Source organism: Tursiops truncatus, chromosome 5, assembly GCF_011762595.2.
Source record: "Tursiops truncatus isolate mTurTru1 chromosome 5, mTurTru1.mat.Y, whole genome shotgun sequence".
Lineage (NCBI taxonomy): Eukaryota > Metazoa > Chordata > Mammalia > Artiodactyla > Delphinidae > Tursiops > Tursiops truncatus.
Window position 1 is genome coordinate 20,675,700 of NC_047038.1, and position 27,538 is coordinate 20,703,237.

A 27,538-nucleotide genomic window follows, 5' to 3' on the forward strand; every position below is an offset into this window, starting at 1 on the left:
CGCGGGCCTCTCACTGTTGTGGCCTCTCCCGTTGCGGAGCACAGGCTCCGGACACGCAGGCTCAGCGGCCATGGCTCACGGGCCCAGCCGCTCCACGACATGTGGGATCTTCCCGGACCGGGGCACGAACCCGCGTGCCCCGCATCGGCAGGCGGACTCTCAGCCCCTGCGCCACCAGGGAAGCCCTGTAGCTTAATTTATACCCTATAATTTGTACCTCTTAATCCCTTACCACTATATTGCTCCTCTCTCCTTCCCTCTCCCCACTGGTAACCAGTAGTTTGTTCTCTGTGAGTCTGCTTCTCTTTCGTCATATTCACTAGTTTGTTGTATTTTTTCAATTCCAGTTCAACTTTAGACTTACTGAGTTTGCAGCACCAGTGAGCTATCCAGCAGGCATTTAGATCCTCCACTGTGCAGATCAGGAGAGAGGACTTGGATCAGAGATAAGATATTGGCGAGTATCTCCGTATAAACAGTAACAAAGAGCATGACTATGATTAAGGTCGCCAGGGGAGAAAACACCTAATGAATGAAGAAGTGGGCTAAGGAACAGGTACTGAGATCCAGACTTCAAGGTTAGGGTGGAGGAGGAGCCTGTACAGGAAAATGGGGGGGGGGGCGGGGAAAGGCCAGAAAAATAGAAGGAAAACAAGGAGAACAGGTCCTAATGGAAACTAAATGAAAGGCAGGAGGGAAGTGGCCAGGTATGTCAAATGATACTGAAACTTCATGTTAAATGAGGATTCAGGAGTCCCCATTCCATTTAGCCATGTGGAGGTGGTTGGTGACCTATCAAAGCTGTTTAGGGAGTTACAGCACTTGACGTATCAGCGTGATGGCAGTGGGCTTGAGGCACGCATGGAAGATGAGGATGTTGAACCTTCACTCAGCCAGCGGTATTTTTTGCATTCCAAAGTAACATTTGGAAGTTTGTTTCCTTTTTTGTTCTAGAAAAATTAGGAAATACAGAAGGGAATAAAGACAGAAATGAAATGATTCCAAATTTCTCAACTGATGTCAACTAATATTAACATTAATCTCTTGATATTTTCTTCCAATACTTATTTATACAGATACAGTTACCATCTTTATTTCAGTATTGTAAATTGTGCATTAATTTTATTCTGTTTTCTTCCCTTTACATTTTCCCTTGCCTTTTTTTACATATTTTTTGAAGTATGATCTTTTTTTTAACAGCTGAGAAGTATCTCTTCTTCTCGTTATATCAAAATGAATATACTCATTAACTTTGGGCAAATAAGTTACTTGTAATACTCCACTTCTATAAATAATTCTGGGATGAACATCTTATATATACATCTTTGACTAGGAGCTATCATACTGGTAGTACTCCTGGCTCTTTTAAGGCTTGTGAAAATACTAATAATCTCTGTCCGTCCAAGGTGCTTTTGAGGAAGGGCTACTCAGTACGGTTGCACTGTCATCAGCACCATTTTCTACACTTAGGCACATTCCAATCCCCCTTGTAAAATTATGTTTGGGTGTGTGTGTTGTTTTAAGTACATTTCTTGAAAATAGCATGTGTTTGCATTTTCCATTTTACCCTAATTTCAGAGCCTTTAAGGGTACTCAGTATTTTATATCACTTATCATAACTCATGTATTATATAGTCTGTCATTGTATTTTATGCTCTTTCATGTTCCTGGGTCTTTCCTTTTTATCCCGATTTTTACTGCATGACATGAACTTACCTGGCTTTGTTTTTCAGTGACTTTAAAGGTATATAGTCTGTTTTAAATTGTGATTGTAAAACTTACGTTTACAAAGGTATTTCATAAGAAGAACGTCCTTTCCTCAGATTGATTGGAAGCATTATGTTTGTCATGGAAAATTATTGTTTGCTTTAAAATCATTTGTATATTGCAGGGAGCTGCTACTCTTTATAGTAGCTGTGTTCTCTCTCGGACCCCACATGTGGTAGCTGTTGTAGTCTCTTCTTTCCAACCTGCTGATGATTCTTTTTGCCAGAGAAGATGAAAGAGAAAAACTAGGCACTAACATTTATTGAGCGTCTTCAGTACAACATCCATTTGCATAGATTACCTCATTTAATCTTAGTATTAATTCTGTGAGATAATGATCATTGTGATCATCTTATAGGTGAGGGAACTGAAGTTAAAAGGCATGGTTTGTTCATTTAAACTTCCTTAGGAAGTGACAGAATCAGGTTGAAACTTGGTTAGTTAATTCAACAAATACTTATTTAGTGCTACTCTATAGGCACTGTCTTATCCCTTAGGATATATGAGTGAATAAAATATATGAAGATTCTCTGCCTTCATGGATCTGAGGTCAGGGTGCCAGAGTAGTTGGGTCTTTAGTGAGGGCCTTCTTCCTGGTTATGCCTCACATGGCCTTCCTTGGTGTGTGCATGCAGAGAGAGAGAGAGAACCTGTGTCTCTTCCCGTTTTTATAAGGGCATTAATCCCATCACTCCATCCTCATGAGCTCATCTAACCCTAATTATCTCACAGTGGCTGCACCCCAAACACCATCACATTAAGGATTAGGGCTTTAACTCATGAATTTTGAGGGGACACAAACATTCAGTCCATAGCAAAGGACACAAACATTCAGTCCGTAGCAAACTCTAAAACTTATTTTATGTCACACTGTGCTACTAATGTGTAATTCAAAGTACATTATTATTGGATTACTCCCTCTCGTCACCAAACTGGGGGCTTGCCCTTCTGTGTTTCTTGTTGCTGAGCATGTAAAATCCTGCTTCTCTCATAAAGAGAGAGTGAATTTTTTATTTGCTTTTGTATTTTCACATGCTCCACCTCATTCAGAACTTCAGCTTTCTTTCCAGTGTTTTTACAAGGCTTTACCTCTCCCATTACATTCACTATGTTTTTCAGGGAATTTTCACATTATTTAAGTATTTTATTTTATCGTGCATGTGCTTTTGAAGAATTTCATGTAAATGGAATTTTTGTGAATAACAGCAAACTTTGAATGAAAATTTGGTATTATAAAAGAATTCCATTTCATTTTTACTTTTGAATAACTATGCCTCACATCTTCTGGGTTAATTTAATATTTTAAATTATTGGGCTGTTTAATGTCTGTTGAGTCAGGTGGCAGTGTCGCAGAGCTTACATGAAGAAAATGTGAAGTATTTTTAATTGGAAATAAAGAACTGGACTAGTGGATAACGAACTTCTGCTTAGGATGCTTAAAGCAGTGTTAACCTTTTACTTCGTACATGGGTCCAGATTGCAGGGATCACTGGTGAGACATGTCTTGTGCTATTTATGCCAATACTAAAAAGATGCCTCTAGATCCAGGCATTCTGTTTAAGAGGTTTAACGTGAAATTGTTAATACGCTGAATTATGGGGAGAAAGATACTGTTTCCAGGGAGTTGTGTCTTTAGAGATGTTTAAAAATATAGTAGCTGGGGGAAGGGAGAGTGGTTGGGATGCAGAGGACACACATTAAATGCAAACAACTCTTGGAACTATAATTAATTTTCTTTACCTTTTACCTTGGATGTTAAGTTCCATTTATTTCCAGAGCACTTTTGTTCTTAAGCCTGTCAGTATATACTTGATAATAGGAATTGCATATTGTATTTTGTGTAAGTGATAACTTGGTGTATCTTCAGATTTTTCAATATAATGTGATTGGTATCTTTGGGTCTTCTCTAGGTTTGTGACTTGGCTTTTAGCCTGAAGAAAATGCTGATCCGACACAAGATGACTCATAATCCTAATCGTCCACTGGCAGAATGCCAGTTTTGCCATAAGAAGTTTACAAGGAATGACTACCTCAAAGTGCACATGGACAATATCCACGGAGAGGCTGACAGCTAATGGTAGCTGTAAAGGAATTAAGCCATTCAGAAGGGCTCCTAATACGAAACCCAGATTTCTCTCAGCTGATTAGCATAGCAGAAGTAGCGACTTAAAGTAATTCACTGGTCTCATAGTTCTTATTTGCCTACCTTTAGAGTCTGTAGATACATATGCAAAAAAAAAAAAAATCCTACTTCTGTCAAGAATTGGTACAAATGGAAAAAAATAACTTTGTAGCCTCCCAAAATACTACTTGTGTTGTGTCTTATAAAAGTGGAAAAAGGAGCCATGGCTCTGCTTGGCCATCTCTCTATAGTGAAGTTTATTAACATGCTCCGTATTAGGCATTTTTTATTTTATTGTTATCCTTGTGTGTGTGTGTGTGTGTGTGTGTGTGTGCATTTGTGATGCTGGTTATTGCAACTGGTTATTACTAGTTTAGCCAGAAAGAGATTAAGATTTCCAAGATATTTCACTGCAGATAAAGGATAAGGGGCAAGAGTTTGCAAAGTCTCAAGCATGATAACGGGATAAAACTTGCTAAAACAGGCCAAAAGTTGATCTTAGTTAATAAATAGCTCCTTATAACAGATCAGTTTAAAATAAAGAGGTATTTAAGGACTGAAACATTGACTGAAATGTTGCGCATTTTAGACAATTCTCAGGAAACATTATTTCCTCTCATCAGTCATATGCTGACATTCATGGTCTAGATAAGATCAACACAAAAAATGACCATAACACTTAAATATTTATCAGGCTGATCCTCCTGAATTTATACTAGCGAGCTTTAGAAATTAACAATATATAAATATATATAACGAAAAATGGAAACAAAATAGGTCCTCATTATCTGTTGACTGACAGGGTAAACAGGACAGTAGGTGTATTACAATATTAGTCATGATACACCTGGACCTTTACCCTCTCATTTCATCAAAGTGCGCAGAACATATTAGTGCAGACATAACAGAGTCCTCAGAGCATTAACATTCTGTTTCACAAAAGACATTTTTCAGAATCTTGGCAGTAGATGATTCTGAAACACTTCTGAATTACTCTCAATCCTATATAATTAGGAATCCAGAATAAAAAACATAAACCTGGCAATTGTTATGATTGAAATTATCACTGATGCTTAAGGGGAACTGAAGCAAGAAGCATAATTTCTTCCTTTAGGTTATATTTCAATTAAATACTTGAGAGCAACATACAATGAACAGCTTGTTTTGGGAGAAGAGAAGATAAAATGTAATAGTGTTGTCAAAGCAGTGTAGAAGAATCCAAAAACCAGAAAAAAATTAAAATGAAGTCCAATTCATGAACTTGCCTATTTGGAGACCATTCAAAAGAGAGAGGAAGTATAATTTTAAGGAAGATTTTTAGTTTTACTGATTTCTGGAGAAAGGTTACCTGAAGACAGTTCTTTGAAGTCAGGAATCTTGTTTTAGAATTACATTTATGCTCAGTTGCAGTTTTAAAAAGAAACATAAAGATTCGTTATAGATGTTTTAAACTCTGTGAAAATACTAAATTTGAGACTCGCCAGAGACAATTTTAAAAGATATAAATGCCCAGATGATAATTTAGAAGATATCTAATAAGTATGGCTATATGTAGCATCTGTTCTGAAATTATAGACTGTATTTTATACAAATAGATTTTGGTCTTGTTTCTTCTCACTGTGTCATTTGTTTCAGTAGTATATTTTTAGATCTAAAGTGTTTTCAATTTAACATGACAGTGTGCTTAATATCATTTGAATATAAAAGGACAGCTGTAAAATTTAGTAGTGTGTATTATTTAAACACGATCTGCTCATTGCTTTGGATGCCGCCTTCTCTGTATGGGATGCTTCATAGCCCGATTATGTGATGAATGTGAAACTTGAAAGGAAGCCAAATACCAATTTTGTATAATCTCAGTGACTCACAATTTACAGGGCTGCTGAGGAAATTACCCTCAAAACCATGTCATGTCCATGCTGCGGAGTGAGCCGATGACGATGAGGTGCTGGACCTGATCAGGCTGAAGGTTTGTAGTCAAGCGAAACTTTAGAAAATGGTGTGGAGAGACCTACTGGTACATCATCCTTTCTTTTGAAAGCACTGAAACCAAAACAGGTCCTTAAAAGACTCTTTGCGTGCTGTCACCTTTTATCCAAAAGATGATTGATTATTTATAAGCATTTCAGATATATTAGTATTTGTATCCTGGAACTTTTAAATCCCTTAGCAATAACAGATAAGAAGTGATTTGGTTTAATTGAGAAATTAAGAGCATGAATAAGACAATCATAGAGGGAAAGACTTAGAGGCAAGCTGGAGTGCAGGTACTCACTTGGAAGTATCTTTCTCTTCTTTTCTGCTGTAGAAGGTTATGGCTCCTGTACTATCCTGGGAAAAGACCAAACTCTTACCCTGAAGTCAGGCCTAAATAATTTTGAAAGGTATTCAATAATACAGGTAGGTTCAGATATGCTTTTATATCTTTGTATATTAACATTCAAGATATTCGTATATCTAGAATTTCTTTTTGCTTTTACAATCACTGGCTTCTATTATATTTTTTTCCATTCCCTTTTTTTTTTTTTTTTTGGTAGGGGGAGGTAGTTGTTGGCTATACCGAACACTTTGTTGATTAATCATGATTAACATTTGCAGCATAAATGTATTCATTGGTGATTCATTCTTGGGTTTACACAGGATAGTTAAAATGCTACTTCTAAGAAACATTTTCTATATCCGTTGTGTGTGGTGTGTGTGTGTGTGTGTGTGTGTGTGTGTGTATGCAGAGGACCACTTTTATGAAATGCTTATATGCAAATACATTACTTTGTTCAAAACTCTTCTGACCTATTTGGCAGCCAACTCATTGGATAAGTGTGAATATGGATCACAGAAGGTCTTATAACCTTAGGTTTTGCATTCAATTTTATGTGCTGCTGCCTCTCCCAAAGCTGAAAGGGAGGGAGGAAAAGAGGATAGGTACTGGAAATACTCACTTTTTCCTTCACAAATCTAAATGTTGCTTGTGAAAACTCATCTTGGGGTTGTGAATATACGGAGATGGGTAGGCAGGAGGAAATGTGTCTATTTAAAACCCTAAGATTTTATCATTAATGATGAGGTTTATTTGCATGTACATATATAAATGCAGTATTTGTGAATATAGCAGAACTTCAATAGCACTTTTATTTTATTATGTCTGTAAGCAATATAATCACTACCACAGTTGGTGTTAGCATTGTCTTTTACTACAGGACTGTAACTAGCAGAGTTCTGTTGTAAAATCCAAATGAACATTTTAAAGTTGTTTCTGAGGAAGAAAACATAATTTCCATTACTCCCAGACCTCCTGTTTTATAGTTTATTTCTAAGCATTTCTAGATCTGGAAAGTATCTCTACAGTTAAGCCGAGTTGATTTCAGGGCCACAAGAGAGAACACTGTCTTTAATTCTCATCTTATTCTTGGTCAAACGTAAACACCGTGTGAAAAGCAACATTACTACTAATAAAAGAAACTTGACTTATTATTTCTGATATTCACAAATATAATTTAAGGATGATTAAAGTTATGGCTAATGTTTTAGGTGTTCCTTTTTTTAAAAGTGGTGTTTCATCATTTTGGTGTTGTCTCAATCTTGTGAGGTTTCCCTGATACAAAAAAAATCATCATCATCATGGTGATTCTCCAAGTAGCAGATTTAGAAATGATACATTCATTTAACTTTGATCTGTCAGAATTCATTTAACTAGCTGAGGTACTAGTTCTTTGGAATTTTCATAGCCTTAACTATCTTGGGCTCAAAACTGTGTTATCACTGCTGGTTGTTAATTTGTTGTATGACAGAATAAAAAACTAACTTTGGAGCCTTCAGTCTGGGCCATGTGAGAATATTCTAGATTTCCTAGGCCCATGGACTAGTACAGAATGCAAAGGGGATCTTATCCCAGAATGGTGCTGCTGTTCCAGTGTCAAAGTTTACTTTCTACGTTTTTAAAAAAAAATGCTTAACACAATACTGTAAAACAGCATATATAAAAATGTTTATATTTGTTACAAAATAGGCTTCCTAAATACTTGGTATATTTAACTTCCTAACCCTGCAAACATTTAGACACTTAGAGTAAGTTTTTATGCCACCTTGGCATATTCCTTAGCAAAAGGAAACTAAGATTTTAGGTAATACTGACCATTCTTGTGCTGAAAATTGAGAAGGGACATGGGACCACTGAAACTTGATCTAAATTAACGTAAAGGAGTTTATATAGAATATCACTGTTTCTGACAAGAAACACTGTAGACTTACTAGGAATTAATTACGTAGTAAGCACACACACACAACACGCATTTGCCTCTGCAAAATAATATAGAAATGAAAAGAATTCCAGCTTGTCGTGGACACCTCATTTTAAAATTTTGTCTTCTTGGAGAACATCAAATAATGCTCTATTCCTTAAAGTTAATTTCATGTGACATCTTTTACATAATGTTTTGACTGGCATACCTTTTCCCCCCATTCTTCTACTACAGACTATTCTTAGAGTATATGTACATTTTGGATGTGTTTCTAATAAAGGACTTACGGTAAGATTTCACATTTTTATCCTCTGAAATTGCTGTGTGCTTTTCATTCTGTGATGATGAATCTGTCCTGCCTTTTCTAGTCTCATCTAGCCTTCATATGGCACACTGGGCTTGTATTGGAGTCTGTACTTAGGGAGAAGTTTGTTCTTTACACCTAACATATGAAATTCATCATCACCAATGTGTAAATCTGATAAAAGCCTGACATTGTAGACATAATTCAAGACCCTCCTTTGTATGGTTCTTGCTGACCCATGGTAGCTGCTGATGCACAACTTGCAACAAAAGAGATTCCTGAAAAAGTATTCCTGGGGCTTTGATACCATGGACGCAAGTATAACTGCTGAAATCTGAATGAATACACCACCATTATTGGGATTTAGTTGTTGAAACAATACGTCCTTTGTTCATTTTTTAATATTTGATAAAGCAACCCATCAAAAGGGAAGTACGTTGACCTCCAACTCGATATTTGTTTTTCCTTTCTAAAGTAAGTATTAGCACCTGGAGAGCTGAAACTGTCTTTGATGAACAAAAGAAAGTCTGAAACTAATTTTTATGAAATTGAAGCAAACCGTACAGTTTCCTATGCTAAGTAGGAACATAAAAGCATGGGGAACAAAATCACACTTAATTGATTCTAAAACTTTTATTTAAATTGGCAAATTGATGAGTCTTTTACGGAATATTACATATAGTAATTAGAAATTCTGAAAAATTAAATTTTGTGGAAATTAACCAGTCACTACTTTTGACTGTCTTAAATCTAGTTTTATTACTGAAATGTAGGAAATCTTCTGACGTTACTTTCTGGTAGTCAGGTTTAGCACATAATAACCGTTCACAGGTCACGTTCTACCCGGTAAATACACCACTTTCTCCAGAATGTAACAAAGTAAAGCAGTGTCCAGTGCAACACCCTTCAGTGTCACTTTCAGCCTTTTCTGCTCTTCTCACGTGGAATCCATTTCTTGTGCAGTTTCAGCTGCTGCATAACTTCGTGTAGTTTCCAGTTTCACCGTCAGCTGGGTCCTGAGAGTGACAAGTTGGTATTGTTCCCAGACTCAAATTATGATATTTAGGATATTAAGTTGTATCCTTTCTGTCCTGACTATAAAATATGAAATTGGGGCAGACGAATTTAGTTGATTAAGGTATTATTAGACTAAGTATGTGAATTGAGCCAATTGGCTTTATACTGAGAAACACTATTCCATAGTTTGCTAAGTTGCAGATGTTACTCCTAATTGTGCCGGCTCTGTAAAGGGCATGCGTCTTGTTTCGACTACAGATACTGAGAGAGAGTCATGAAGATAAAAGAGGAATTCCACATGTATGTCCTACAGACGGGAGTACAACAATCCCCTTCTAAAAATGGGTAGGTTCGAAATAAAATTTCAGGTAAGAGTATTGCAATGTAAGAACTCAAATGTCTTTCCTAAGGCTTATATATGATAAAGTTTAGATCAACCCTCCATGTCATGCCTTCTCTTTCTTCTCTTACTGGAGATCAATCACATCACACTTACACAACACCACTCTGAGTCTGAGTTTTACACATATGTAGAAAAAGATGGGATCTTCTAAACGCCTGACACATTAAGTACTCCTTTAAAGGAGTTATTTATAACTTATGTACATACCTATGATGGTGCATATTTATATTGATATTCAATGAGTAAGTTAAAACCAATGTTCAGTTAGACCAAAATTAGCTGAGTCAGAAAAATAAGGAAAATATATTTTGGGGAGGGGGACAAAAGTCATTGAATTTGAGATGAGTGTTACATATAGTTAATAATTAGAGACAGATTTTCCACAGCTTATTTAAGTATTAAATTAATAGCATATTTCCACATTTCATGTATATTTCACCTTCTTTATCAATAATATTTTTAGCTTGTTTCCTGGATGGTCTATTGCAAATGCACACACATATCACGGGAATTTAAAATACACATACGAAATTGAAATGAACAGTACATAACCAAATTTCATGTTTTAATCAGACAATAAGATAATAAGTTACCGCCACAAAATACCCTATACACTCCTGCTTTGAGTGAGGAGGTACTTTAACAAAGGTATAGTGTAACAAATCACTGAGAATTTAGTTACAAAATATATTTTACCTGAAATTCGAAGTTATATAAATCCACAATTCTCTCATACTTAAAAAGAGGGAAGGAAAGAGGAAAGGAGAAGGGAAGGGAGAAAGGATAGAAAGAAAGGGATTAAACCTATTTTAGACAAGGAAAAAAATCAAGAGGTGAAAACAACTGTTTTCCCATTTGAAAGGGAAGGATGGACATAAGAAAAAGGGTTGAAGGATCATAAATTTGGAAAGATGATAAACTAACATTTATCAGCTGAATTATGTCAATTTCCTTAACAGTAAAATGGCTTTATTAGTATCTGCTTGTTGGTTTTGTTGTGAGAAGTAAGTCAGAAAATGCATATATTTCTGCAAAGGGTGCCTGGCATCCTAACTGGAGTTCAAATAAATAATATTACCCTAGTATTCCTCCAGGTAAATCCCTTATATATATGCTATTCAGAAACTTCCACTACTCCCCAACATTCCAGCTCATACCTTGAAGCAAACTTGTCACGAGCCAAATTAGACAAGTTTTAAATTGTGTATCACTGACATAATTATGGTGACAGAAGCATTTCATTTAGGAATGTTTTCGAAAATTCTTAAATACTATGCCAGTTTAGAATATCATACTTTTAGAAGTGACCTGTTCTTTTAACTTAAGCATAAAAATAAGGTTTTTGTTAATTCCTGGATTATCAGGGTTTTTTTTATTCTGCTTAAACTACATTTTACTATTGCCTTAAAGCACAATCTAATCAATAATTTTGATTTTATACTTGAGCTACCTACCTCTCCACTAACAAAGTAGTAGTACCCAAGTGTTCAAAGGGGAACAACCCTATTATATTGTTCATATTTTAAATGCCATAGCGCACATCAAAATGAAACTCTGCTATAATATCAAGTGACAAAAACTGGCTGATTCCATATAAATTTTAGGATTATTTGTTCTAGTTCTGTGAAAAATACCATGAGTAATTTGATAAGAATCACATTAAATCTGTAGATTGCTTTCGGTAGTATGGCCATTTTAACAATATTCTTCCAGTCCAAGAGCATGGGATATCTTTCCATTTCTTTGAGTCATCTTCAATTTCCTTTATTAATGTTTTATAGTTCTCAGTGTATAAGTCTTTCACCTCCTTAGTCAGCTTTATTCCTAAGTATTTTACTTACGGGGTGGGATTTTAAAATGTATTGTTTTTTACATTCCCTTTCTGATATCTCATTGTTAGTGTAAAGAAAGTCAACCGATTTCTGCATGTTAATCTTGTGTCCTGCTACCCTGTTGAATTTATCAGTTCTAGTAGTTTTTGTGTGGAGTTTTTAGGGTTCTCTCTATATAGTATCATGTCATCTGTATAAAATGACAATTTTATCTCTTCCCTTCCAATTTGAATACCATTTATTTCTTTTTCTTGTCTGATTGCTGTGGCTAGGACTTCCAATACTATGTTGAATGGAAGTGATGAGACTGGGCATCCTTGTCTTGTTCCAGATTTTAGTAAGAAGGCTGTCAGCTTTTCACCATTGACTGTGATGTTAGCTGTGGGTTTGTCATAAATAGCTTTTATTATGTTGAGATATGGTCTCTCTATACTTCCTTTGGTAAGAATTTTTATCATGAATAGATGTTGAGTTCTATCAAATGCCTTTTCTGCACCTATTGAGATGAACATGTGATTTTTGTCTTTTGTTTATGTGGTGTATCACACTGACTGATTTGCAGATGTTGAACCATCCTTGTGAATGTGGGATGAATCCCACTTGATCATGGTGTATGATATTTTTTATGTGTTGTTGGATTCGGTTTCCTAATATTTTGCTGAGAATTTTTGCATCTATATTCATCAAAGATATTGGCCTCTAATTTTTTTGGTGGTGTCTTTGGTTTTGGTATCAGGGTGATGGTGGCTTCATAGAATGTCTTTGGGAGTGTTCCCTCCTCTTCAGTTTTTTGGAAGAGTCTGAGAAGGATTGGTATAAGTTCTTTCTATGTTTGGTAGAATTCATCTGTGAAGCCATCTGGTCCTGGAGTTTTGTTTGTAGAGAATTTTTAAATTACAGATTCTGTTTCACTTCTAGTGATTGGTCTGTTCAAAATATCTGTATCTGGGGCTTCCCAGGTGGTGCAGTGGTTGAGAGTCCACCTGCCGATGCAGGGGACACGGTTCGTGCCCCGGTCCAGGAAGATCCCACAAGCCGCGGAGCGGCTGGGCCTGTGAGCCATGGCCGCTGAGCCTGCGTGTCTGGAGCCTGTGCTCTGCAACGGGAGAGGCCCGTGTACCACAAAAAGAAAAACAAAAGGTATCTGTTTCTTCCTGATTCAATTTTGGTGGGCTCTGTGTTTCTAGAAACCTGTCCATTTCTTCTAGGTTGTCAAATTTGCTGGCATATAAATTGTTCATAGTAGTCCCTTATGATGTTTTCTATTTCTCGTTATCAGTTATTATGTTCCTTTTTCATTTCTTATTTTATTTGGATTCTCTCTCTTTTCTTGGTGAGCATGGCCAGAGTTTGTCAATCTTCTTTACTCTTTCAAAGAACCAGCTCTTGGCTTTATTGATTTTTTCTATTTTTTAAAATCTATTTTATTTATTTCCTCTTTTCTGATTTTAGGTTTTGTTTGTTCTTCTTTTTCTAATTCTTTTAAGTGGTAGGTTAGGTTGTTTACTTGAGATTTTTCTTGTTTTTTGAGGAAGGCCTCTATTGCTATGAACTTCCAAGAACTGCTTGCACTGCATCCCATAGATTTTGTATGGTTGTGTTTTCATTGTCATTTGTCTCAAGGTATCTTTTAATTTCTTCGATTTCATTGTTGACCCATTGGTTTTTCAGTAGCATGTTGTTTAGTCTCCAGGTAACTTTTTTTTTTTCTCATTTCTTGTTCTGCGGTTGATACCATTTCATGCCATTGTGTTCAGAAAAGATGCTTGAGATAATTTCTGTACTCTTAAATTTGTTGAGTCCTGTTTTGTTCCCTGGTATGTGGTCAGTCTTAGAGAACGTTTGATGTGCACTTGAAAAGAATGTGTATTTTGGGTTTTTTTTTTTTTGTTCTTTTTGGGATGTAATGTCCTGAAAATATCAATTAAGTCTGTTCTATTGTATCATTTAGGATCTCTGTTGCCTTGTTGATTTTCTGTCTACAAGATCTGTCCGTTGATGTGAGTGTGGTGTTAAAGCCTCCTACTATTATTGTATTCCTCTCAATTTCTCCCTTTATGTCTGTTAGTATTTGTTTTTTGTATTTGGGTGCTCCAATATTAGGTGCATATATGTTGATGATTGTAAGATCCTCCTCTTGTGTTGATCCGTTTATCATTATGTAGTGTCCTTCGTTATGGCCTTTGTTTCAAAGTCTGTTTTGTCTGAGTATTGTGCCCTGCTTTCTTGTCATTTCCATTTGCATGAACTGTCTTTTTCCAACCTGTCACTTTCAACCTGTGTCCTTCACCCTAAAGTGTGTCTCTTGTAGGCAGCATATCATATGCTCTTGTTTTTTAATGCAATCTGCCACTCTGTGTATTTTTTATTTTTATGTTATAATGGAGTATAGTTGATTAACAATATGTAACTTACAGGTGTACACTAAAGTGATTCAGTTATACATACACATTTATCTATTCTTTTTCAAATTCTTTCCCATTTAGGTTATAACAGAGTATTGAGCAAAGTTCCCTGTGCTATACACTAGTTCCCTGTTGGTTATCTGTTTTAAATATAGCAGTGTGTACATGTCAATCCCAAATTCCAAATCTGTCCCTCCCCCCACCCTTCCCCCCAGGTAACTAAAAGTTCATCCTCTGTATCTGTTGAGTCTCCTTCTGTTTTATAAATAAGTTCATTTGTATCATTTTTTTAAGATTCTGCATATAAATAATATCATATGATATTTATCTTTCTCTGTCAGACTTATTTCACTTAGTATGATAATCTCCAGGTCCATCCATGTTGCTGCAAATGGCATTATTTCATTTTTTAAAAAATGGCTGAGTAATATTCCATTGTATATATGTACCACATCTTCTTTATACATTCATCCATCGATGGACATTTAGGTTGCTTCCATGTCTTGGCTACTGTAAACAGTGCTGCAATGAATATTAGGGTGCATGTATCCTTTCCAACTATCTTTTTCTCTGTATATATGCCCAACAGTGGGATTGCTGGATCATATGGTAGCTTTATTTTTAGTTTCTTAAGGAACCTCCGAACTACTCCATAGTGACTATACCAATTTACATTACCACCAACAGTGTAGGAGGTTTCCTTTTTCTCCACACCCTCTCTAACATTTACTGTTTGTAGACTTTTTGATGATAGCCATCTGACTGGTGTGTAGTTTTGAGTTGCATTTCTCTAAAAGTTAGTTAGTGATGTTGAGCCTCTTTTCATGTGCCTGTTGGCCATCTGTATGTCTTCTTTGGATAAAATGGCTATACAGGTCTTCTGCCCGTTTTTTGATTGGGTTTTTTTCTTTTTTTTATATTGAGCCACATGAGCTGTTTTTTTCTTTTTAATTTTGGAGATTAATCCCTTGTTGGTTACATTGTTTGCAAATATTTTCTCCCATTCTGTGGGTTGTCTTTTCATTTTATTTATGGTTTGCTTTGCTGTGCAGAAGGTTTTGAGTCTGGCTAAAGGGTTATCAATTTTGTTTATCTTTTCAATGAACCAGCTTTTAGTTTCATTGATCTTTTCTATTGTTTTATTTCTATTTCATTTATTTCTGCTCTGATCTTATGATTTCTTTCCTTCTATTAACTTTGGGTTTTGTTTGTTCTTCTTTCTCTAGTTGCTTTAGCTGTAAGGTTAGGTTGATTATTTGAGATTATTCTTGTTTGTTTCCTGAGGTTAAAAATGTATTGTTATATACTTCCCTCTTAGAACTGCTTTTGCTGCATCCTATAGGTTTAGGATCTTCGTGTTTTCGTTTTCATTTGTCTCTAGGTATTTTTTGATTGCCTCTTTGATTTCTTTGGTGATCCATTGGTTGTTTAGTTTAGTAACATATTGTTTACCCTCCATGTGTTTGTGTTTTTTACAGTTTTTTTTTTTCTTGCAGTTGATTCCTAACCTCATAGGGTTGTGGTCAAAAAAGATGCTTCAGGGCTTCCCTGGTGGCACAGTTGTTGAGAGTCCGCCTGCCGATGCAGGGGACACAGGCTCGTGCCCTGGTTCGGGAGGATCCCACATGCCGCGGAGCGGCTGGGCCTGTGAGCCATGGCTGCTGAGCCTGCGCGTTCAGAGCCTGTGCTCCGCAATGGTAGAGGCCACAACAGTGAGAGACCCGTGTACCGCCAAAAAAAAAAAAAAGATGCTTCATATGATTTCAGTTTTCTTAAATTACCGAGGCTTGATTTGTGGCCCAGCATGTGAGCAATTCTGTAGAATGTTCCATGTGCACTTGAGAAGAATGTGTACTCTGCTGCTTTGGGATGGAATGCTCTATAAATAGCAGTGAAGTCCATCTAGTCTAATGTGTCGTTTAAGGCCTGTGTTTCCTTATCAATTTTTCTGTCTGGACGATCTGTCCATTGATGATAGTGGGGTGTTAAATTCCCCAACTATTATTGCGTTACTGTCTCTTTCTCCTTGTTAGCCTGTTATAGTATTTGCCTCATATATTGAGGTGCTTCTGTGTTGGGTCCATATGTATTTACAGTTGTACCTTCTTTTTGGATTAATCCCTTGATCATTATGTAGTGTCCTTCTTTGTTGTAAGTCTTTATTTTAAACTCTATTATTTTGTCTGATATGAGTATTGTTACTTCAGCTATCTTTTGATTTCCATGCATATATGCTGTCTACAAGAGACCCACTTCAGATCTAGGGACAGATACAGATGGAAAGTGAGGGGATGGAAAAAGCTATTCCATGCAGGTGGAAATTAAAAGGAAAAGTTGACAGTAACACAATAATGGTTGGGGAATTTAACACCCCACTATCCTCAAAGGACAGATCACCCAAACAGAAAAATCAATAAGGAAACACAGGCCTTAAATGACACCTTAGACCAGATGGACTTCACTGATATTTATAGACCAAAAGCAGCAGAGTACACATTCTTCTCAAGTGCACATGGAACATTCTCCAGGATTGCTCACACACTGGGCCACAAATCGAGCCTCAGTAAATTTAAGAAAATAAAACGTATCTATCAAACATCTTTTCTGACCACAACCCTATGAGGTTGGAAATCAACTACAAGGAAAAAATAACTGTAAAAAACACAAACACGTGGAGGATAAACAAACAATACGTTACTAAACAACCAATGGATCACCAAAGAAATCAAAGAGGAAATCAAAAAATACCTAGAGACAAATGTAAACGAAAACACGATGATCCTAAACCTACAGGATGCAGCAAAAGCAGTTCTAAGAGGGAAGTTTACAGCAATACAGTCTTTCTTCCCTCAGGAAAGAAAAATCTCAAACAACCTTATTACACCTAAAGCACCTAGAGAAAGAAGTACAAGCAAAACCCAAACTTAGCAGAAGGAAAGAAATCATAAAGATCAGAGCAGAAATAAATGAAACAAATAATAGAAAAGATCAACGAAACTAAAAACTGGTTCTTTGAGAAGATAAGCAAAATTGATAAACCTTCAGGCAGACTCAATCAAGAAAAAAAGGGAGACGACTCAAATCAATAAAATTAGAAATGAAAAAAGAACTTACAATTGACAACACAAAGGATCATAAGAGATTACTACAAGCAACTATATGCCAATAAAATGGACAACCTGGAAGAAACGGACAAATTCTTAGGTACAATCTCCTAGGACTGAATCAGAAAGAAACAGAAAATATGAACAAACCAATCACAAGTATGAGATTGAAACTGTGATTTAAAAACTCCCAATAAACAAAAGTCCAGGACCAGATGGCTTCACAGGTGAATTTTTATCAAATATTTAGAGAATAGCTAACGCCTATCCTTCTGAAACAGTTCCAAAAAATTGCAGAGGAAATAAAACTCCCAAACTCATTCTGTGAGGCCACCATCACCCTGATACCAAAACTAGACAAGATACCACACAAAAGAAAATTACAGGCCAGTATCACTGATGAACATAGTTGCAAAAATCCTGAACAAAATACTAGCAAACGGAATCCAACAATATATTAAAATGCTCATACAACATGATCAAGTGGGATTTATCCTAGAAATGCAAGGATTTTTCAATAACTGCAAATCCATCAGTGTGATATACCACATTAACAAATTGAAGAATTAAAACCATATGATCATCTCAATAGATACAGAAAAAGCTTTTGACAAAATTCAACACCATTTATTTATGATAAAAGCTCTCCAGAAAGTTGGCATAGCGGGAACATACATCAACATAATAAAGGCCATACATCTAACATCATACTCAATGGTGAAAGCCTGAAAGCATTTCCTCCAAGACCAGGAACAAGACAAGGATGTGCACCCTTGCCACTATTATTCAACATAGTTTTGGAAGTCCTAGCCACAGCAATCAGAGAAGAAAAAGAAATAAAAGGAATTCAAGTTGGAAAAGAAGTAAAACTGTCACTGTTTGCAGATGACATGATCCTATACATTGAACATCCTAAAGCTGCCACCAGAAAACTACTAGAGCTCATCAATAAACTCAGTAATGCTGCAGGATAGAAAATAAATACACAGAAATCTCTTGCATTTCTATACACTAACAATGAAAGATCAGAAAGAGAAATTTAGGAAACAATCTCATTTACCATCACATCAAAAAGAATAAAATACCTAGGTATAAACCTACCTAAGGAGGCAAAAGACCTGTACTCTGAAAACTATAAGATGCTGATGAAAAAAATCAAAGATGACATAAATAGATGGAAAGATATACCATGTTTTTGTATTGGAAGAATCAGTATTGTCAAAATGACTACACTACCCAAGGCAATCTACAGATTCAGTGCAATCCCTATTAAATTACCAAGGGCATTTTTCACAGGACTAGAACAAAAAATTGTTATATTTGTATGGAAGCACAAAAGACCCTGAATAGCCAAAGCAATCCTGAGGATGAACAATGGAGCTGGAGGAATTAGGCTCCCTGACTTCAGACTGTACCACAAACTACAGTCATCAAAACAGTATGGTAGTGGCACAAAAACAAATATAAATTAATAGAACAGGATAGAAAGCCCAGAAATAACCCAAGCACCTATGGTCAATTAATCTATGACAAAGGAAGCAAGAATACACAATGGAGAAGACAGTCTCTTCAATAAGTGGTGCTAGGAAAACTAGACAGCCACATGTAGAATGACATTAGAACACTCCCTAACACCATACACAAACATAAACTCAAAATAGATTAAAGACCTAAATCTAAGATGAGGTACTATAAAACTCTTAGAGGAAAACATAGGCAGAACACTCTTTGACATAAATCACAGCATTATCTTTTTTGATCAGTCTCCTAGAGTAATGGAAATAAAAACAAAAATAAACAAATGGGACCTAATTATATTTAAAAGCTTTTGCACAGCAAAGGAAACCATAAAATAAATGAAAAGACAGCCCACCGAATGGGAGAAAGTATTTGCAAATGAAGCAACCAAGGGATTAATCTCCAAAATATACTAACAGTTCATGCAGCTTAATAGCAACAAAACAACTCAATCAAAAAATGGGCAGAAGTTCTAAATACACATTTCTACAAAGAAGACATACAGATGGCCAAAATGCCCATGAAAAGACGCTCAAGATCGCTAATTATTAGAGAAATGCAAACCAAAACCACAATGAGGTATCACCTCACACTGGTCAGAATGGTCATCATGAAAAAGTCTACAAACAATAAATTTTGGAGAGGGTGTGTAGAATAGGGAACCCTACTACATTGTTGGTGGGAATGTAAATTGATACGACTATTTTGGAAAACAGTATGGAGGTTTCTCAAGAAACTAAAAACAGAACTACCATATGATTCAGCAATCCCATTCCTGGGCATATCTGTGGAGAAAACCATAATTCGGAAAAATACATGCACCCCAATGTTCACTGCAGCACTATTTACAATAGTGAAGACATGGATACAACCTAAATGGCCATCAACAGATGAATGAATAAAGAAGATATGGTACATATATACAATGGAATATTACTCAGCCATAAAAAAGAATGAAATAATGCCGTTTGCAGCAACATGGATGGACCTAGAGATTATCATACTAAGTGGAAGTAAGTCAGACAGACAAAGGAAATTTCATGTGATACCTCTTATACGTGGAATCTAGAAAAATGACACAAATGGGAATTCCCTGGCTGTCTAGTGGTTAGGACTCTGCGCTTCCAGTGCTGAGGGCCTGGGTTCAGTCTCTGGTTGGGGAACTAAGATCCCACAGGCCACATGGCATGGCCAAGAAAAAAAAATGATACAAATGAACTTATTTACAAAACAGAAACAGACTCACGGACATTGAAAACAAACTTATGGTTACCAAAGGGAAATGTGATAGGGAGGGATAAATTAGGAGTTTGGTATTAACATGTACACACTACTTTATATAAAATAGATAATTAACAAGGGACTACCATGTAGCACAGGGAACTCTACTCAATATTCTGTTATAATCTATGGGAAAAGAACGGATATGTGTATATGTATAACTAAATCACTTTGCTGTACAACTGAAATTAACACAAAATTGTAAATCAACTATAATATAAAATTAAAAAATGAAAACATGTAGAGAGACCCAACTGACTCAAATGAATCCAACCCCTAGCCAACCTGTCAGCTACTGCTGGTCACATGGTTGAGCCCACACAAGTCCAGCGGCAGAAACACCTCAGACTAACCACAAAATTGTCAGAAATAATAAACAGTTTCTTTTTTTTAAGATATTCTGTTTTGGATGGTGTGTTATGCAGCAATAGATGACCAACACTGTCCCCTTGACAACACTGAGAAGAACCACAAATATAAAGTAAGAACAAAACGTATTACGGGTTTTCCAAAATTTTTATCCTCCAGTGAGTGTTTAAGTCTTTATTATTTTATTTAAAATTTACAAAGGTGACTCCACAGCTGGACTTCAGTCTGGAGGTATGTCCTCTAGCTGTGCATATGTGTGACTGTATGTGTATGTGTGTGTGCACTTGGAAAGTTTTATACAGACATGTCCTAAGAGAGTTTTAAATAAGTATAACCATTTTCTTAGGTTCTTATCCCTGGAAAAATCATAATATTCTCAAAATGAATTTCACTTACTGTTATTTCAGAGAACTGAAGGTTTAAAAGTATCTTTTAAAACAACTGATGAGACCCAGCCTGAAGAGGCTGGCTCAAACTATTTTTAATATCCTTTCCATGTGCTATATGACAGTAGATTTTACAGCTTGTGAGAATTTGGGTAAGGAAAATTTATCTTGCGATGTTTAAAAGAGGAAGCCCTTAACTGTTTCTCACTAAGAAAATTCCAAATGCTAAAGTCAAATTTTTTTACTTAATTTACCAATTAATTAGTAGAGAGAAAGAGATCTTCAGGGAATCATTGACTTCTAATATGGAGGTTCCAGAGAAGACATACTAAGTTCTAGAGCAACTAGCGCCATGCAGCTCACCTTGCCTGTGAGTTGAGCAATTGCTTTATCCCCATGTCCACAGGATAATCTTCAGCACAGACTTGTCCAAGACTTCCTGCTGACCTGTCAACCTGAATATACACAAATTACAAACTTCTGTGATATTCCATTTGTAAGTTTTATAGTTTTTAAACAATAACTATTTAATTAGTGACTAAGAGATCCTTGCAAGTATGACTGGCAATTTGGGGGATAACCTGCAGTTTGAAGAAGTCAAGAAATCCCAAATGGTCTGTTAGCCGCGGAGGTTTTGCCTAGTGCAGAGCTATAGTGTGTAGTGCTCCAGTTGTGTCCCATCTGGACTTGGCATTTGATGCTGAAATGGATCATACTCATTAGTGCTTATATTTCTCTTTCTCTACTTTCCTTTATGTGCCAAAGACCTGGTTGTGACCAAAATGGAAGTTAAACTAGTTCCATTTTACTCTGGACTAACCTTAATTCCTCAAGTGTGACTTAAATATATCTATTTAGATATACGTGTGAATGAGTATAATGTTATTATCATATAGGTATGCAGTGTTAACAATGGGAGAGAGCAGTGGCAGAGATTTCCAAAATATAATAAATTCAAAAAGACCTTTACATTTTGCCACATGAAAAAATGCTCAACATCACTAATTATTAGAGAAATGCAAATCAAAACTATAATGAGATATCACCTCACAATGGTCAGAATGGCCATCATCCAAAAATCTACATACAATAAATGCTGGAGAGGGTGTGGAGAAATGGGAACCCTCTTGCACTGTTGGTGGGAATGTTGATTGATACAGCCACTATAGAGAACAGCATGGAGGTTCCTTAAAAAACTAAAAATAGGACTACCATATGACCCAGCAATCCCACTACTGGGCATATACCCAGAGAAAACCATAATTCAAAAAAGATAAATGCACCCTAATGTTCACTGCAGCACTATTTACAATAGCAAGGACATGGAAACAATCTAAATGTCCATGAACAGAGGAATGGATAAAGAAGATGTGGTACATATATACAATGGAATATTACTCAGCCATAAAAAGGAACAAAATTGGGTCATTTGTAGAGATGTGGGTGGACCTAGAGAGAGTCATACAGAGTGAAGTAAGAAAGAGAAAGAACAAATACCGTATGCTAACACATATATATGGAATCTGAAAAAAATTGTTATAGGTGACCTTATTTACAAAGCAGAAATAGAGATGCAGATGTAGAGAACAAACGTATGGATACCAAGGGGGAAAGGCAGAGTGGGATGAATTGGGAGATTGGGATAGACATATATACACTATTGATACTATGTATAAAACAGATAACTAATGAGAACCTACCATATAGCACAGGGAACTTTACTCAGTGCTCTGTGGTGACCCAAATGGGAAGAAAATCCAAAAAAGAGGGATATAGGTATATGTATAGCTGATTCACTTTGCTGTACAGTAGAAACTAACACAACATTGTAAAGCAACTATACTCCAATAAAAATTTAACCAAGATGTAAGGCCAGAAACTATCAAACTCTTAGAGGAAAACATAGGCAGAACACTCTATGACATAAATCACAGCAAGATCCTTTTTGACCCACCTCCTAGAGAAACGGAAATAAAAACAAAAATAAACAAATGGGACCTAATGAAACTTCAAAGCTTTTGCACAGCAAAGGAAACCATAAACAAGACCAAAAGACAACCCTCAGATGATTGGGAGAAAATATTTGCAAATGAAGCAGCTGACAAAGGATTAATTTACAAGCAGTTCATGCAGCTCAATAACAAAAAAAAAACAAACAACCCAATCCAAAAATGGGCAGAAGACCTAAATAGACATTTCTCCAAAGAAGACATACAGACTGCCAACAAACACATGAAAGAAGGCTCAACATCATTAATCATTAGGGAAATGCAAATCAAAACTACAATGAGATATCATCTCACACCAGTCAGAATGGCCATCATCAAAAAATCTAGAAACAATAAATGCTGGAGAGGGTGTGGAGAAAAGGGAACACTCCTGCACTGCTAGTGGGAATGTGAATTGGTACAGCCACTATGGAGAACAATACGGAAGTTCCTTAAAAAACTACAAATAGAACTACCATATGACCCAGCGATCCCACTACTGGGCATATACCCTGAGGAAACCATAATTCAAAAAGAGTCATGTACCAAAACGTTCATTGCAGCTCTATTCACAATAGCCCGGAGATGGAAACAACCTAAGTGCCCATCATCGGATGAATGAATAAAGAAGATGTGGCACATATATACAATGGAATATTACTCAGCCATAAAAAGAAACGAAATGGAGTTATTTGTAATGAGGTGGATAGACCTAGAGTCTGTCATACAGAGTGAAGTAAGTCAGAAAGAGAAAGACAAATACCGTATGCTAACACATATATATGGAATTTAAGGGAAAAAAATGTCATGAAGAACCTAGGGGTAAGACAGGAATAAAGACACAGACCTAGTGGAGAACGGACTTGAGGATATGGGGAGGGGGAAGGGTGAGCTGTGACAAAGCGAGAGAGAGGCATGGACATATATACACTACCAAACGTAAGGTAGATAGGTAGTGGGAAGCAGCCGCATAGCACAGGGAGATCAGCTAGGTGCTTTGTGACCGCCTGGAGGGGTGGGATAGGGAGGGTGGGAGGGAGGGAGACGCAAGAGGGAAGAGATATGGGAACATATGTATATGTATAACTGATTCACTTTGTTATAAAGCAGAAACTAACAAACACACCATTGTAAAGCAATTATACCCCAATAAAGATGTTAAAAAAAAAATTCAAGAAAAGACCTTTACATTTTGCAATGTAAATTTCTATCTTTGGATGCAATTGGATACAGCAAAATTAACTTCGGTGGGAATGGAAGGAGCAGATCCCCAGATGCTGAGTTAAGGTTCAGGGATGGGCTATCAGCAGCTAAGGTAGCAAGGATTGTAAGGTCCTGTAGACAATGTCCTGCTAAAATGAGACAAGAACAGGAGTTCAGTACTTTAGATTCAACAGATATCATATCAGGCTTGAGACTCTGTGCTAATCTCTAGCCTAGGACATGCCAGATATCACAGTCTCTGGGACCTGCTACATCCTAAGAACTTGCACACGTGGAGACCAGTGTCTGAACTGTTGTTCAGAACATTCAGCTGTCAAATGTTGTAGATACTGCAGTTGCTGCAACTGACACCTTCCAAGGGATGATTCTTTTGGTCATGGACCCTCAGAGCATCCGTGTCATGCATTTTTAGACAATGCCCCTGGTGCAAGTTTTCCAAACAACTAAATACTCTACGATATTTTCATCCCTAAGGTGCTCTCGATTTTCTTTTTCCTAATACAGTCCATGTCACTCACCAACAACCACCCCTAGGCTCTGCCGTGTACTGCCCTAACCTTTCTCCTATATCTTCTGACACTGCCTCTTTGTTTTCAGCATGCTCTCCTGTAGCATCCAGTTTTCTCTGAGTGTTTACTTCACCTTCCAGTTTTGCTGAAACATGTCTCAAATGATGGATGCTTTTTCTCTTATGTCTCTCAGACCTCAGAGTCAGTAGGTGGGACTGGTGCCAAGGGATGCAAGTTCGGCTTAACATCCGAAAATCAATGAAATTCACAATATTAACAAGTAAAAAGAAATGACATGATCATTTCAGTAGACACAGCAAAGCATCTGACAAAATTCAACATCAATATCTGATAAAATTCTTGGCAAACTAGAAAGAGAAGGAGAGTTCCTCATCCTGTTACAGATCATAAGCAAAAATCAACAGCTAGCATCATACTTCATGGTGAAAGACAGAATGCTTTCCCCTGAGGTTAGCAAGAAGATAGAATGTCTAAACACTTCTAGTCAACACTGTATTGGAGGTTCTAGTCAGTGTTATTCGCGGACAGTATGGTCATCTATATAGAAAATCTGATAGAATCTACAAAAAAGCAACTCACTAATAAGTGCGCTTAGCAAGGTTGTAGGATACAAGATCATTATACAAAAATCAATTCTGTTTCCACACACTAAGAACGAATAACCAGAAACTGAAATAAAACTAAACAAAATCATTTAAAACTGTATCAAAAATACAAAGTACTCTGGGATAAACCTAATAAAAGATGTGCAAGATCTGAAAACTGAAACACTGCTAGAGAAATCTTAAATACCCCAATAAATGAAGAAATATGCTTTGTTCATGAGTTGGAAGTCTCAACATTGCTAAAATGGCAGTTCTTCCTAAACTGATCTATAGATTCAACACAATCCAGACAAAAGTTTCAGTAGGGTTTTTTTTTTAGAAGTCAAAAAGGTGATTCTAAAATTCATATAGAAATGCAAATGATCAAGAATAGTTGCAATATTCTTGAAAAAAGAGTTAAAAAATGGAAGACTTACTCTAATTTCAAGCTATAGTAGTTAAGACAATACAGTTTTGACGTGTTAGATCAACAGAAAAAAGAAAGGGCACAAATATATGGACAATTGCTTTCCAATAATTGTGAAAAGGAAATTCAGCGAAGAAAGGGTTGTCTTTTCATCAAATAGCACGAGAACAATTGGATACCCACATAGACTCATGTTGAGTGGGAGCACAAATGCAGCCCGGGCCAGAGATGTGCTGTGCTGGTGACTGAAAGGCCATGAACAGCACTGCCATCTTCAATCTGATTTTGAGAAATGGTGAGCAACTCCTGGAAAACTTCAGAACAACGAACAAAATGAAACAATCATATCTCAAATGGTAGCAGCTGTGTTCCTGGAAAATTCGGTATGTATTAAAACTATGCAAAACGATTTATATTTATATATGAGATGAAATTAGGCTCAGTTAGAATAGTGTCTGGTCCATAATGTACATTCAATAAAGAGTTATTGAATGAACTAAATAAGGGCTGCTTTTGAATTTTAACCTCTTGTCACACCCTTTCCATTTTTAATTTTAAACTTTCTCAAAGGAAAGGGTGAAATGCTTCAAATCTCATCCATTTATTCAGGGGTATATTTTGCTCTGGGAGATTCAACTAAATATCCAAGACTCCCCAAACTTACCTCTCCTCTGAAACATAAGCTGTAGGAGAAATTATTGCTGATCCTGAGCCATAGCTCTGGGTTAATCTCCCTGCAGGAAAACTGCAGGGAGACAGTATTTCTCTCTTCCACTAAAGACAGCACATTTCAAAATAACGGGAAGGCTTCGTACGACTAAGATGTAGAGCCTTATTAAATTTGATTTACTAGCTTTCATTATAATTCATCTACTCACATGTTGTGGAGAGTTTGTCCTCAGCCTCTTCCTGCTACAAGCCCATGGTCAGTTGCAATTTGTCCAGCTGCCTGCTGCAGGAAGTCAGAATCATTAACAAACTTCAGTGTGTTTCAAATAAAATTTTCCCCTAGAATAGCAACTGTATCAGCTTGAATATCAACTATAATTATTCTATTATAATTATATTATTTATTTTCATATTATTTTCCATCCTGAAAAATCTTTGAGAACCATTTTCACTATTTCTTTGTCATTTCAGTACAATAACCAGATTCAATCAAACCAAATCCACAAAAATCCTGAGAAATAAGTTTTATTGCTGAGAAGGACATTTGTTGCATCTTAAGGGGGCACCACCAATTCTGAAAATAGCACAAACACCTAGCAAAACACAAAGGTTCCCTATAGCGTGAAGTCACCCATGCCTAGGGCATGGGGTGGTCTTGGAGGGCTCTGGATACACACGTTGGCAACAGTAAACATCTGCACAGGGCTGCAAAGTATAAGATCTTTATCTATTTTTTATAAACCTTCCATTTTCCAACAAGAATTTAGGTGGCTTAGAAAGGATTTTATCTGTGGAAATGTTTGACGGAAGTTAGTTAAGAGTATTAAGTGACTTGAAACCTCAAAAAGCCTGGGATGGACAATAATTCTGCATGCAACATCTGCTGGATAATGTGGGCTTTTCTTGTTTCAAAAAGATGCAAATAAAAAGGTTCCATTCTAAGAGGCTTCCCGTCAGTGAATAAACTCCCATTATTCTCCTCCATACATCAATTTTTAATTTCCACTGATGTTTTTATCTTATTTTGTCTATTAGTTGTCAGTTTCTTTTAAAGGTAAAGCAATCTACATTCTTCTGATTCTGGTGGGTACAGGATTCAGCATTGACATGTAAATAGGTTCGAGCTAGTAGATCTTTGCATTTTATATACTACTGAAGAGAACAGAACTTAATTAGGTCTCCCTTTCGCATGCTTCACAGCTTGTCTCTTTACTAAATCACTGTTTTTGCCACTTGCTTATATGTCATACTTCTGCCATCTTCAGTGTTTCTTTCCAGCCCATGGTGAGACGTTTACTCTAGCTTTGATGAGGTACAGCCAGTGAGGCTTGTTGGTCGGTCAACACTTTGGACAAAACAGACGGGAAAGC

The 27,538-nt window shown here is 36.5% G+C and overlaps 1 protein-coding gene and 1 long non-coding RNA gene across 3 annotated transcripts in view; one reads left to right on the forward strand and one right to left on the reverse strand.

The window, feature by feature from the left end:
• Positions 1-5,759, forward strand: part of PRDM5 (PR/SET domain 5) — a 223,117-nt gene extending 217,358 nt beyond the window's left edge. For both annotated transcript variants that reach the window (XM_019928070.3, XM_019928071.3), the window contains one exon: positions 3,678-5,759. In XM_019928070.3, the coding sequence (XP_019783629.1) occupies positions 3,678-3,842 (165 nt within the window). In that variant the 3' untranslated portion in view covers positions 3,843-5,759. The remainder of the gene's footprint in view (positions 1-3,677) is intronic.
• Positions 1-27,537, reverse strand: LOC141278751 (uncharacterized). Its single transcript, XR_012331895.1, has 4 exons — positions 27,419-27,537; positions 26,378-26,451; positions 21,110-21,201; positions 1-950 (listed from the first exon to the last, which is right to left on the reverse strand). It is a non-coding gene; the product is annotated as an uncharacterized lncRNA (long non-coding RNA).
• Position 27,538: the final 1 nt, after the last annotated feature.